This window comes from Polyodon spathula, chromosome 14 (assembly GCF_017654505.1).
Source record: "Polyodon spathula isolate WHYD16114869_AA chromosome 14, ASM1765450v1, whole genome shotgun sequence".
NCBI classification, from domain to species: domain Eukaryota; kingdom Metazoa; phylum Chordata; class Actinopteri; order Acipenseriformes; family Polyodontidae; genus Polyodon; species Polyodon spathula.
In genome coordinates, this window is record NC_054547.1 from 31,057,203 (window position 1) to 31,072,474 (window position 15,272).

Sequence of the window (15,272 nt, forward strand, 5' to 3'; positions counted from 1 at the left end):
AATAAATATGGAACTGAAAGTTCATTCAATGTAGCACATGCCCTTTGGTGTCTGTTTTTGCCTATAAGGTGATGTAGTGGATTTTATATATGCTTATGGACTTCAAGAACTGGTAAATTCGTTTTCTTTAATAATAGCTTATTTTGAAAAAAAAAAAAAAAAAAAAAAAAAATGGTTACAGGCTATACAATAAATGCATTTACTACTTTCAACCTGCGCAAAAGACCAAAATAAAACTGCAGTGGATAGGACCCTATTTAAGCTGCATTAAGTTTAAGTGACATACTGATCCTGCGCGTTTTAGTGCCCTAATCAACTTTGCTGATTGCATTCCGTCTCTGTGCGCTGTTCCTTTAAATAATGCGAAAGTCTCCTATTTTAGTGATGAGTTTCCATGGTGCCTGTTGATCACATGGACCCTCCTTGTAGAAGAGTGGGAAGAGATTGGCGTACACACAACTGATTGATCAGCTTTTCTTTTAGCGGACACAAGCAGGGAAAGAGGCGACCAGAGAGCAGGGAGATCCAAAATATTGAGTCATTTTCAGCTCAATGATAGAGCACAGCACATTGTCTGCACCCATCTTTCACATGATCGGGAAAAAAACTGATGCATGGGGGGTATTTCTGAACTGACTGAAAGAGCTACGTTTAAGTAAATTTACATATTTGCAATTGTGCTCTGATTTCAGGGGCAACATTTTTAAAAATGACCCTTAATGTTTTATTGTTATGTATAATCTCATTCCGTGCTACAGAACTAGCGTCATCCTTGGAACTTAAACCTGACATGTAAGTGAACATTTATTTGCTTTAAAAAAAAAAAAAAAAAAATAAAAAAAAAAAAAAAAAAAAAACTGTACAATACATTATTTATGTTTTATATTATTATGAAAAATGAATTATTAATCTCTTTAGTGGAAACGTAAATATAGTATTGGAGATACTTAACTGTGCACTTACACTTTAAACAACTGCTCTGAATCTTCAATAATTGAATATAATTCATGGCATTTTTCAGATGTTTAATGTTACTGTTTAATCTGAAACTGGTCTTTTTTCAAATGTAGCCTACATTATAAATAATGTTCCTGTATGGAGAGAACATGATGTGAAGCAGAGGGAAGTAGATGTGTTAGTATTGAAACTTGGCATGGAACAGATCAATGGCTTGTGAGCATCGTTCATTGATACTTGGTAACTACTCTCTGTAGTGTGGAGTAACATAGCAGGTCTTCATTTTTCTGAATCACTAAATACATAAACAGGATTGTGCTTTAAAGGCTATCTATTTAAACTTGATAAGCCAGAAGATAACTTGAAGTAAATAATACACGATCAAATATAATTGCTGTATGATTACCTCCACGATAATTTAGACGCGAATATCAAATCTAGAAATCATTCTATAATAATGAGAAGTGTTTAGTACAAAACGGGTTCTAACACAAGCCCGTTTTGATCTGAAAACACGTTCCACTGGTCAGTGATTGCTACGATGTGCTGTCTGCAGTATGAATTTACACTTGACTCGGAGTAGAATATTGTCAATGAAATTTAAAAGAACTAGCTTTTGCAGTCACTAGATGTCGCACTTCTGTTTAGAATTAAACAATAGAAACATTGTATAAACCCCAAATAACAAACAAATAAAACAATATTTAGATGATTCTGAAATAATAGTGTACTATATATATATATATATATATATATAATATATATATATATATATATATATTATATATAATTCATATTCACTATTGATAATAAGACTAGCTGAAAAAAAGATTAAAGTTCTAGATGTAAGTGTAGTTAAGTTTGATAAATAATAGTTATATCAAACTATGTTTGTTTTCTATCTTAAATTTGTATTATATTAAGGAATGGTGTACTGATATTTAGGAAGGTGTAATATACACAGTGCTGTATTACATGTTGTTTTAGCAATTAAAAGTCTTTCCTGTCGGTTGGTGTTTAACCTCAGCCTCTAAGTAAAAGGTTGAAATTTTAGATTAAAATAACTCCTAATACAGACAACTGATTTTAGAATGTGTCTTGTCCTTGAAACATTTTACTGCGCCCTACCTATTGGTTTTGACCTCTCACAGTATTTTTATTTATTTTTTTGTTATACTATGCGGACAGTTTAAACTGATAAGCTGAGAAGTCTCTGAAGTTCAAGATTTCAGATTTAAAAACTTGCTCAGGGAAACCCATTCTCTCCAATTATGGAGCAATGCAACCTGGTGTAATCAGACCCCATTAGTGTTGCTTGATTGCCTTGTTTACAGTAGTGTGAATTCATTTCTCATCAAGCATTACCAAACAAAGGCTGAGCTAGAACAAGGGTAGTGGTTCAAACAGATTGGAAATGTAAGGAAAGATAATTGAGATTTACAATATTGTAAATAATTATGTTTTGATGCAATACAGAACAGTGAGCACCCTTCCTTGATTTATTTGGATAATTTGCATAGTCTGTGTCTGGTGAACCAGGTGGAACTTCTAATCATGGCTCATTACTCTAGATCTCAAAAGCTAAGGTTGGGTATGGTAAGGTTTTAGATAAACTTGATCTGCTTTTTTCCAATACATACAAACCAATGCCCCATCTGCAGCTTGGCATGAACATTTATAGGACGGCTTCAGCTTAACTATTTGTTGTACACAATGTTGGGGAGTAATGCATGACATGTAATGCATTACTGTAATCTGATTACATTTTTCAGTAACTGAAATGGTTCCTTTCCAGACATGTAATGAAATGTGGTAATGCATTACGTTTTACTGGAAAAGATTAGGTAGTCACTTTTAGTATGGATAATATATAACATGGAAATCACAAAGTGGTTCAGCGGTGCATGTCAAACCTTATATGTCACATTAACATGCTTGTTTTCTAGAAAATGGCATCCGAGAAGGAAAAGATTGAGTTCGATAGCCAGATCTTCAAAGAATATTTTGAGTTGCAGCCGGACCATGTCGAAAAATAAAAAAAAAAATACATTTGTAAAATGTAGTGTGCCTAAGAAGTACATATTTGTAACTGTAACTAATTACATTTTTTTAAAAGTAATAAGTTACTGTAACCAGTTTTGTTCAAGTATCTTGATACTGTAACAGATTACTTTTTTAAAAAGTGACCTTCCCAAACAGTGGCTGTACGTGGCAGATGTGTTAGTTCAGGTAGTAGGGCCTGTCCTTTAGCTAAACTAATGGAGTCTTCCAGCTCACTGCACAGTTTCTTGACAGTAAACTTTTAAATGCACACAGTATTACTTTCTACTTCCTAAAAAGTCAAAAAGTGAACTGGAATGTGGTCAATTTGTAGAACGTACAATTAGAGATGCTTGTCCCTAGGTTCATGGTACACAGGGGTGGAACGCGGCAAGTTTCACAATTGACTGCACTGTACTTCCAATAATTAACAAAGGCCCCTTTTCCAGACTTGAGAGGACACAGGGCTTTTATGGTTAACCTTACTTGCTTCTGCTGTGATTAGCAGCTAATACACGCTGTTGATTATTCTCTCAACATTCAATTAAAACCTCATTAAAAACTCGTCTTTTAACTGACATACCCAGACAACATGAGTAAATAAGTTACACCAAGATACCTTGATAAATCAGGAAGTCATGCATGCAGAATACTTGAAGAGCAACAATAGTTTTACATTTCTATAATGAAAAATTCTATTCAGAATACTTTTTTATGCTAATGTTTGCACTGTGCTTTGCTGTGCCTTTACTATGGTATACTGCAGTAAACACCTGGCTGACCTTACTCGTATTCTGTGCTGTCTGTAGGCCTAACGTGTGTACAGAGCAGGAGCTGGCGATGGTCGGGCACAGACAGCCATGTGTCCAGGCTTTCACTCGCATGGTCAAAGAGTGGAAACAAGGCTGCACTGGACAGAGGTGGTGCGTTGGGTATGAAAGAAGGTACGGCATTGCTTTAATGACTTTAAGTATAGCTTTCTAAATACGGGCTGTATAAACATTGTCAAGTACTACTTATTGAAGCAGGTATTATTATGTGTTTGTCTATGTAATAACCAGAGCAATTATGATTAAGTTTAAAGTTATGGCCAAATCTTTTCTCTAGCGCCCCCAACATGTATTCTAGTACAGTGTATTTTATTTACAGTGTGCAATTTATGGATAATTCAGTTGTATTTCTCACTTGATCATAGGACTGGGTATTACACAGCTTACAGACAGGTATACAGCGTGGAGCTCCAAACAGTTTACAAGTGCTGCCCGGGCTGGACTCAGCAGGAAGATGAAGTGGGCTGTCTGCACTGTAAGTATATAACAGATCGAGCTGCACATGCAAGCAGGAACAAAGACTGTAGCTTATCAACAGGTTTCAGAAGGCTAGAGGAGGTCAGCAGGCCAATGATAAAAAATAAGCATTCCATTTAATGAGGAGCTGGGACTCGCTATTGGTCACTGCTTTAGTGAATTATTAATAGAATAGCAGAGCTTTTTCCAGTATAAAGTGTTTTGCAATGGTGTAAAAATTGAGGACCCTATTATACAAGATGTCAATACCTTAATATATGCTTCCCATTAATTAATTAATTTACTATAGGCTTCTTTAAAGCAACGTAACATATACTGTACTGAACTGTGTGCTTCCATTTACCAAACTGGGTAAGGAAACATTTTTATGATGCAATTGTCGAAAGACAAAATAAGCACCTTTAAGAAATATGTACAACTGACAGCTAAACAGCACTTCTGTGTTGTGTATTTTCAATCAGCAGTCCGTGTGTCTTTGTTTCCATAGCTGTGTGCTCTGCTGGTACATGTTTCAATGGAGGGAAATGCTCTGATGGAGGCTCCCAGGTCTGTCAGTGTCCAAAAGGCTTCCAAGGATCCCACTGCCAGTATGGTGAGTGAGCGAGAGAGACACCTGTCTTCGAATAACCTGAGAACAAAGCAACAGCACTTGAAAGTTAAACATGACTGCTCACTTCAGTAGTCCATTAGTCTACTATTATATATGATTCCTTTGAATGACATTTTCTTCTGCCTGGATGCATGTGGTGGTTTATCATCTGTCAATTTAATGTTACACCCCTCAGATTTCCTTCACAAGAAGGTAATATGCTAGTGGTAGGTATCACTTCTTCAATTTAACAACAGGGACAAAATATTTACCTGCTGTGCATCTGTGCTTTATATTATAAAGTTGTCGACAGGATGTCACTCACCTTTTACTGTGATGTCACACCCTTTGATGGTAGTTGAAACTGATTACAAATCTGTTCTACTTGTAGAGCCAGATCAAACTGGTATTGAACCAGACTATCATTCCCAGTTATGAATCTGGTTGTAGATGCTAATAAAGCCTCACAAGGTAGTAGCCTACCACTGGTCAGGATTGAGGTTTGTAGAAAAGGCTTCTTGATTTTGCCCTTATGTCCTCTTAATATTATTTAAAATGTATTTTCATTCATGTCAAACAGTATGTAACATTTAACCATTTTTATCTCAACAAATCAAAACCCTAGCAGTGCATGTATACACACACACATATAAATATATACACACAGTGCCCATAGGGAGTATTCACCCCCCTTGGACGTTTTCACAATTTGTTGTGTTTGTTTCCTTTGATTTACACAACCTGCTCGGCACTTTCAATGTGTGAAAAAAAGGAAGAGGGGGGGACGGGGGGACGGACAACACACGACAAATCAATTAAAAATAAAAACCTGAAAAGTCTTCATTAGATAAGTATTCACCCCTTTGCTGTGACACTCCTAAATAAGCTCAGGTGCAACCAATTGCCTCCAGAATTCACACAATAAGTTAAATGGAGTCCACCTGTGTGCAATAAAAGTGGTTCATATGATTTCAGATTAAATACATCTGTCTCTGTAAGGTCCCACAGTTGGGTAGTGCATTCAAAGCAAAGATACTACCATGAAGACCAAGGTGCTTTCAAAACAACTCCGGGATAAAGTTGTAGAAAGGCACAAAATCACTTGGAGCAGAGTCATGTCGATCATTAAGAGGTGGAAGGTATATGGCAACACCCAGAATCTGCTTAGAGCAGGCTGTCCACCCAAACTGAGCAGCCGGTTAACAAGGGTATTGGTCAAAGAAGCCAACAAGAGGCCAATGAGAGCGTTCCATGGCTGAGATAGGAGAAACTGTCCATGTGTCAACAATAGTTGAGGTAATCCACAAATCTGGCCTGTATGGAAGAATGTCAAGAAGGAAGCCATTTCTAAAAAAAGGCCATATAAAATCCTGCTTGGAATTTGCAAAAAGGCATGTGTGAGAGAAAAGATGTGGCAAAGGATTCTGTGGTCCGATGAATCAAAAATTGAACTATTTGACCTAAATGCAAAGCGTTATGTCTGGCATAAACCCAACACAGCACATCACCCAGGTAACACCATCCCTACCTTGAAGCATGGTGGTGGCAGCATCATGCTATGGGGATGCTTTTCATCGGCATGGACTGGGAAGCTTGTCAGGGTAGAGGGCAAAATCGATAGAGCTGCATACAGGCAAATCCTTGAGGAAAACCTGCTTCAGACCTAAGTCTGGGACAGAGATTCAGAGAGATTCTGGAGTGGCTTAAATACAAGAAAGTGAATGTCCTAGAGTGGCCCAGTCAAATCCCGGATTTGAATCCAATTGAGAATCTGTTGAAAGACTTTTAGATTGCTGTCCACCAACAATCCCCATCCATCTTAACAGAGCTTGAACAATTTTGCCAAGAAGAATGGGCAAAAATTGCATGATCCAGGTGTGCAAACCTGGTAGAGACTTACCCCAAAAGATTCACAGCTGTAATTGCTGCCAAAGGTGGTTCTACCAAGTATTGACTCAGGAGGGTGAATACTTATCTAACCAAGACATTTAAGTTTTTTTTTTTATTTTTCATTAACTGTTTTTTCACTATAAAAATTCTCTTGCCTCTTCAAAGTGTTGAGTAGGTTATGTAAATCAAAATAAAAAAAATTCAGTTTAAATGCATCAAGATTTCAAAAAAATGTGAAAACGGTCGGGGGGGGGGGGGAATACTTACTATATATATATAATTTTCCTAAATTACAAGTAATACTGGTATAAATGTAAAGTGCAAATACAGTACCAAATACTGACATTTTTTTTCACTGAGAGGGGCATTTAATGTTGAAAGGGTGGAGAAAATTTTGGCAGCACAGAAAGAAAAGACATGTTTCAGAGAAACTTGTAAAAAAGACATGTAAAAACGCTGTAAATCTGATGTATTTGGCATAGTTATATTAGAACAATTAAACGTTTATGTAACATGTTTAAATTCTAGATAGATTTTATATCTCTTCTCTCTCTCTTCTTCTCTTTCTCTCTCTCTCTCTCTCTCTCTATATATATATATATATATATATACTATATATATATATATATATATATTCATTTTTTTTTTTTTTTTTTGACATCCAATCTTTCCCTTTTGTTTAGGTTAAGTAGGTCCACAATGACTAGTAGTTCATTATCTTCTAGTGGTATCTTAGACTCAAAACTAGACTCTCCCCACAGTCTGCACTTTGATTAGATGGTCTGAGCTGTCACAGTTACTACTGACATGTTTCAATGAGCTCAGGCTTTTTTTTTTTAAAAAAAAATCAAATTATGACTTCTCTGGTTTTTCATATTTAGTTGACTGAAAAACATGTATAACTCATCTGACTAATGTCACTATAAGTTAAACATACAAATATACAGTACACATCATACATAATAACATTCAAATGTATTTTGCATTACAGCATTCTGTACAGCATACAGGTTTTTAATAATACCATTCAGTGACTCTAAGTTTCTCTAAATGTCTGGCAGAAAAAAAAAAAAACTCTTCATGGGAACTCTGCTAGCTTATAAAAGTGGATTGTTCATTGATCTCTTTGACCTTAGTCTGTCTCAGACAAAAACTGTTTGATGTCTTTGAAATAATCTCATGAATGGATATATGCTGTAGTTAAATTCTGCAGTGTGTTTGTGTTGTGTTAAAAGTGATACAGAGTATTTTTTAAATTGTTCTATTAAATTTAATTATTTAGTATAGAACATTCAAAATATTGCTTGTAAGAAAATATATTTTAAAACCCTTAACACCATATCCACACTTACAAGCTTTTAGCCATATTACAATGTGATTACTCTGTAACTATAGAAATTAAAATAATACCCAGCTCTAAAGCCACTGTTTACTAATACTATAGAAAATGCTTACCAGTTGGGAATCGGGCCTACAGTGTGTAGAGGTCGCAAGAAAACATCACTTCCAGAAACCAAACAAAGTAACACATATAGACACACTCAAAAAAACCCAAAAAACAGGCACACTTTCAAAAAGAAAATTTTTGTTTCAGCTTAGACCTTCCTCAGGAAGTGCTAATTGAGAGACCAGGAGAGCTAGCTGGCTAAATAAACACCTATTGTGCTCCCCACAGGTATTTCCGCAGGAAGGCCTGGCTACCCAAATATTGTTTTTCCACTTCTTCTTTTTCCCTTGCTGTGAATATTTTAATAACCATCTTACATGCCTGTCAGTTGTTTGCATTTTTTTTTTTTTATCTCTAACATTACATGGAACAGATGACAATTAAGAGCCAAATCTGCTCCGTGCTACCATACTGGGAATGAAAGATTATTGAAAATGAATCTAACGCCTCTCCTGGAAGGCATCCAACAGCAGTGTTTCTCCTCAACTGCTAATTAATGGTTATGTTGATGTTTGAAGTACTGCAGCAGTTTAAACCTGACTCCAAATGCTACCTAGGTGCTACCCTGGGGAATAGGTCCGGGACAGCTTTTTTGTTTGTTATATAAATGCTTTAAAGTAAAGAAACATTATTTCTACCTGTCAGTGAGAGCTTGTTAGTGTACATCAAACCTAGCACATCTGTTCTGGTCAGTTTTTAAGACAACCGCAAAGTATGTAAAGTTTTTCACAATACAATGGGAGCTGAAATACTTAATCTCCTAGTCTTTCAAGGCAGTCTTTAAAACGTATTTTCTTGTGATCTGAAATACATTACCCTTGAAATATTAAGGCTAAAAATGAAGTATTCATGTCTATTCAGTACTTCAGTGGAATACAGTTACACTAACATTGCAGCCTCCTGCCAGTGCCATGCCATTTGTATATGACAAATGCTTTTTACCTTCACTCCTTGTGTGAGCTTGGAGCAGGGAAGGAAGAATGGCTTTGAAGCAAGTTCTTTGCCAAAGACAATGAGTCCTTAGCTGTAGGTTTGCATTTCGCAAATGCAAAAATATGTATTTATGAATTAATTGTTTTATTTATTGCTATAGTGTATCACATTGTATACAGTTCATCCAATTGGGATATTACTGAAAAACAAATTCACAACCAAGAGATTACATATGATTAAACACTAGAATACTAGTTCTTTTAAAACTATACATATAATATAATAGGTAATACAATACCCAGACATTGTAACTGGTAATATCTAATTGTGGTTGATATTTTGTAATAAAACCAGTTATAATATCCTAATTTTGTTTTCCTTAACTATTATTCATTTTATATACACTAGCTATGGAACCCACACTAATAATGTGTTTTAGTGGACATGTTTCCAAATGATTTTCCAGGCTGTGCCTCCTGCGTATACAACAGTGCTTTTGAAGTTCACCTGCACAATTCTTTTCAGTTGAATCAAGGCGTTGAGAACAAAAAAAAGAAAAGAGGACTTTATCAAAGTAATGAATGGTCTTTTGTGGTTGACAAAAAAAACAGGCTTTGTTGTTTTTCAGCTTGATTTGAGAGGGGTTCCTTGCTTCGCCAACGGTCTTTAGAAATTATATTGGCCCTAGGAAATACAAAAATCTTTCTTTCTTTCGTTCTTACTCCTTTGACAGTTCTAGAAGTTAATAAGTGCTCATCATAAAATCTTTTTATAGCCGTTTCCATAAAATGTGTTACTGTGGCACTAGGCCTCAGCCACTTGACTGTTAAACCGATTAGAGAGCCTAGATCTATAGGGAGTTGTCCGTTCCATAGAGCCTCTGTTGAGCACACACCACCAGTCATGCCACTGTGGTATAGATTAAAATATTTTTGTGATGTGTACTAACGCACACTTCAGAGAACTCTAAACAGAATGCCTCATTTGTTCTAGACTGGTTTTAGGTGAGATGAAAAGTCAGTGAAATAATGTGACCCAACCCTTGTTTTAGAGTTTCTTGCTATGATTTTATGTCTTTTTGCTGATAGCTTCTGGCAACAAGATCAAGGAAACCAAACAAGCAAAATTGTGTGTTAACCAAATATGCAGCCTACAAATGTACTATTATCTTAATCGTGCATTGTTTCCGTCTTGGCTCCAAACCACTGTATGATTTCTTTATACACATTTTTTAAATAAATCTTTGGGTTTATTGTAATATGGAAAGAAGGTAATCAGTTTTTATAGCAGTGGCTGGAAACAAAATTACTGTATTCTCCAAGGATTTCTTCCCTAACTAATCTCAGTTTTATTTAATTTTCACCAGAGACAATATAGCTTCTTGTTTGTCCTGCTAGGACCTAGCAAACATCTGGTTGAAATTACATGTTTAAACAAGAAATCTCGGCAGCATGCCTTTAGAGAAGGGTTTGTATTCTATTAGCTCTCATGGTTAGTCTGTGGAACAGAGATAAGAGCATGGTGTATCTTGTAGCTTGCAAGGAACTTCTCTCCCAAGTAGCAAGTCTATTTAAATAATTACATTGACCCATATTGATATGTTTGCTTTAAATCTGATCTGTCAACCTCTGGCTTATCTACTTTTGAAGCATTTTCCTCTTTATTTGTATTTTAAATCAACAAGAATTTAACTAACGTGCACTTTTGAGATTCTGTGAAAATAAATAGATTTTCATGGCCATTTAATTAAACTGAAGAGGAAAAACAGAAACCAAGACTGTAATTAAATTGAAAACTGTGGTTGTCTACATGAATGTTTCCACTTCAAACACCACCTTTGAACTTGCCGAGTGTTCACAGTAATAATTGTGTCTATGGTATACAAGTACTGTACCTCCAGTCAATAGCCTGAAAACACTTGACAAAGACATTCAATCCATATAGAAAGCAAAGTAGATTTATCAAGGTTCTTACACCAAATGCAATTTTTAAAAAAAAAAAAATTAAATCAAAACCAGGCTGTTAATTTTGCACAGATTGTAAAAAAACCATTCAGGCACATGTTTTGTTCTTGAATTTTACATTCAGGGCAGCATGTTACTTGTTTTGTTTCATTAAGAGTTGTATTGTACTTCCAACTGCTTCAGTGAGGGAGATTTCTTATGAAAAATATTTAGTACCAGTGTTAAAATAGCACTGTATCAGTTTCTTTAAAACCAGACCCGGACCAAGGTACTGTAGTTAAGTAAAATTACAGTATTGGACAAGTTCAATTTGACTTTTTGGCAACTGCTTTCATCTGTGTAATAAAGCAGACTTAGTTCTGGATTTTATGGATGATTTACTTAAGTATTTCTTTTGACAACAAGAGTCGTTTGAGGCGAGCAATTAAATTAATTGACAATAAATAATATATCAAACCACTAGCCAATTTTTATGGAACATAAATTAACTTGCTCAACATTCTATTGCATTCTATTGCATATCTGTCTTTTAACTGCACCAAGACCATAAAAAGGGTATATTAATAGTTAAATTGCAATTCTAGTAGAAGATCTTAATTAAAGAAACATTATAGGTACAACTCAGTTACATCCCAGCCCAGAGCAAATATTGATTTCTACCAGTCATGGTGGTTTCTGCTTTTTTATAGCATGCAGGTGTGAAATAGAATGTAACAGACCTGGTTAGAAATATTTTCCATGTAAAAAGAAAATATATATATAAAAAAAAAACATACCTCTATAAAACATTAAGGGAATACTACAATTTGGAATCACTGAATGTAAAAACACGTAATAAAAATAAGCCTCTTGACTGAAGCACAAAAACAAGTTGTGGAAACATCTTTGCAAACATAGTGATTTGGGTGTAACTGCTGTTTGAATACTTATAATACGGTATATTCTAACTGAAGTGTAGTGACATCACCAAATGAAAGTGAAAAATGTTGGTATAGTGAAGAAGGATAGGACTGGAGTCTAACATGAAAAGCAATGACAGTATTGGTTTGCACAGAGCTTGCAGAGACATGATCTATAATGTGTGCGCTGAACTTTTAATCCTTTTTTTGTATGAAAAATTTCCTTACTCTCAAACACACAAGTGGCTTGAAAACCAGGCACACAGTAGTACTTTATTTTTAGATTTATAAGAGGACTATTTTTATTATTTTTAATTATCTATAGACTTAAAGCTAAATGATCTTGGGAAGAATATTTATCATGGCGAAACTAAAGAGAGAGAAAGATATTTAATGTAAATTACCACCCGATCTGATTAGAATCATTCGATTGAATAGGACGTTATCAAGGAAAATCATCCCATAGGAATGGGCCAGTAAGTACCCACTAGCTTTAATGGATGTCAGATGTAGTAGCCGCTAGAGGGTGCTAAACAGCAGTGTTGAAATAATAGTAACACTTTTATGTGTTACTATTAAACTGTAGAGATTATAATAAAATCTTTATATAGTGCCTTTCATAGTGGACCATTAACACACAACGTTTTACAGAGGTAGGCTGTGAACAGTGCATTATATGCTGTGAACTGTGCATTATATGCTGAGTCACTTACAATAGGACATTCATTTAACATCTCATCCGCAGGATCAAGCACAAGGAGGTTAAGTGGCTTGATTAGGGTCACACAGTGTGTCAATCAGTGGCAGAGGTGGAATTTGAACCAGTGACTTTCTGGTTACAAGCCCTGGACTTTAACCACTGGACCACACTGCCACACTGGGTAGAGATTATGTTAGTGGTAAACATTAAGTTTAGGGGTAGAGGATAGATTTAGGGGTTAGGACTCTAGTATGTACCTACTAGCCCATTCCTATGGTATGATTTTACTTGATAATGTCCCACTGAATTGACTGATTCGTATCAGATCGACAGTTCTCAAGTGATACATAAATCATCTGCAATGTACACATTTTTAAGCCCTTGCTAGTAACTAGCTCTTGCACATAGTGAACCATATTTTGCAATGACTTTCTGAACCAATGCAAATGTATGCATTTTGCATGAAATGGTGATACATGGAATGATATGTTAATTATTTAAATAAAATACATATTGGTTTTGTGGTCCAATCATTCATTTCCAATCGTCATTGGAAATCGTCGTCCAATCCATCGTTACATTGCTTTACAATAAATTAAAAAGGACTTCTCTATAGACTTGGAGAGTGTGTGATTTTATAGAATACAATTACACACTCATCTTAGAGAAGATAATGGTATTTCTTTAGAGGTAAGCTCTTTGAAGGAAAGGTAAAGCTAAACAAATAGTGAGGTTTGCCTTTTAGATTTGGGGCTGATAAGGAGTGCCTACCACAGTGTTTATCCCAGAATTTCACAGTAGCAGGTCATTGACCACTCCTGTTGATCTTAAACAAACACACAAGTTTTACAAGAAAAACACACCTGAGTGTTTACGTGGTGGTTCTTCCTCAGTAAATATTTAATCTTGCAGGGGCTGTGACGTCCATGCTGTACTAACACATCACTTTCAATGAGGGGCTCCTGGGAAACACTAAGAGATAAGCAGATGATTTTCCGGTTATAGTGAGGCAGCTAATAAAAGGGTTGTAACTTAATCTGTTTGGTAAAATGGATATACCTTTTGTAGATGTATTGTAAAGGCAGCGCTAAGGAAATCAATTGTCTATGTGTAAGATTACTAAAAGTGTAGGAAATAGTATCTTAAGAATCAACACTGTCAGATCTCAATCGCCTACAAGTAAATGTACTGTATTATGTAGCATAAACGTTCATTTCAATAACTTTTTACATTTATAAAATCTTACTGACATTAATGGTTTTCTTTTGTTTGTTTTTATATATACCCAAATGGCAATTTATAATTTCTAGAAATCCCCCCCCCAAAAAAAAAAAAATAATAATAATAATAATAACTTTAGGAAAAATCTTTCATAGCAAAAGTTTATCTTTTGAGGGAGAGGAAAAAAAAAAGTTACAAGAAATAGATGTCTACAATGATTTATTTCGGTAAATTTCTGCAAAACTCCAAAAATGCTAATTCATACTTTTGAATTCATTCAAAAGTATTCATACCCTTTGATGCTATGATATTAATGTCTACAAGGTGCTAGAAATTTCAATATGATAATGCAGAAACTAATTCTAGAAAAGTCTATAAAATGCTGGATTGTAGGTGAACATTCTTAGAGAGTATAAAAGAGTTAGGCTTGATTGCTGTCATTACCAATAAGTCAATATGGGAAAAAGTAAAGCGTTATCTGAAGACCCAGAAAAAAATTTATTGTCATAAAGCTGGAGAAGGATACAAGTAGATTTTCAAGCATTTGAGTATGCCAATTCAATTATTGTTTCTATTATCGTTATATTGTCACAACGCTCCCTGGATCTGGAAGAAAGAAGGTTCTTTCACCAAGAACAAGTAGAAGAATTGTGAGGTTAATAACAATCCGAGATCGACTGCCAAAGCTATTCAATTGTAATTGGACACATCTATTTCTTGTAACTTTTACTGAATGCATTGAAAAGGAAAAGCTTGAGTACTCAAGTGTGCTTCTTAATCTGTAGCAAAAAGATATTATATTGTATGTGGTTTTGCATTATAATTCTCAACATCTACTTTATTGCATGAATTCTATTGCATGTTACACTCAAAATAACGCTAGTCACTGCACAATGTCTGCCTTTGTATCTTTTATACTAGATAAAGCATAGTTAAGCATGGTAAATGTTACACATGTGAAATGTTACATATAATGGAATACTGAACCCATACCAATTCAATTGAACCTGTTCTACGTTAAAAGCCAATTGCATTACCCCATGAGTGTACTGATGGACTGCAACAAACACATCTGCTTTGCTGTTACATGAGGTGTGAGTGGATGTGAAATGCTAGTAGGATCATTTTAGCTGCTGCCCTCTGCTTTTACATATTCTCAAAACATTTCTAAAAGGGCACTCTCTACAAATGTCTTGGGGGTTCTTATATTTCATTACATGCATTGCATTTTGGAGAATTCTGATTCAGTTAGACTGGTACAGTCCTCAAGGGCCATGTATGTGCTAACCTTTTGAGAAAAACGAGTACTACATTTTTATTGTAAA

General features: G+C 35.1%; 1 protein-coding gene across 1 annotated transcript in view; it reads left to right on the plus strand.

Moving 5' to 3' along the window:
• Positions 1–657: 657 nt before the first annotated feature.
• LOC121326468 (multiple epidermal growth factor-like domains protein 6) overlaps positions 658–15,272 on the plus strand; it is a 76,469-nt gene continuing 61,854 nt past the window's right edge. Inside the window, exons 1-4 of the mRNA XM_041269743.1 lie at positions 658–792; positions 3,807–3,941; positions 4,193–4,302; positions 4,792–4,896. Of these exons, the coding sequence (XP_041125677.1) occupies positions 710–792; positions 3,807–3,941; positions 4,193–4,302; positions 4,792–4,896 (433 nt within the window). The 5' untranslated portion in view covers positions 658–709. The remainder of the gene's footprint in view (positions 793–3,806; positions 3,942–4,192; positions 4,303–4,791; positions 4,897–15,272) is intronic.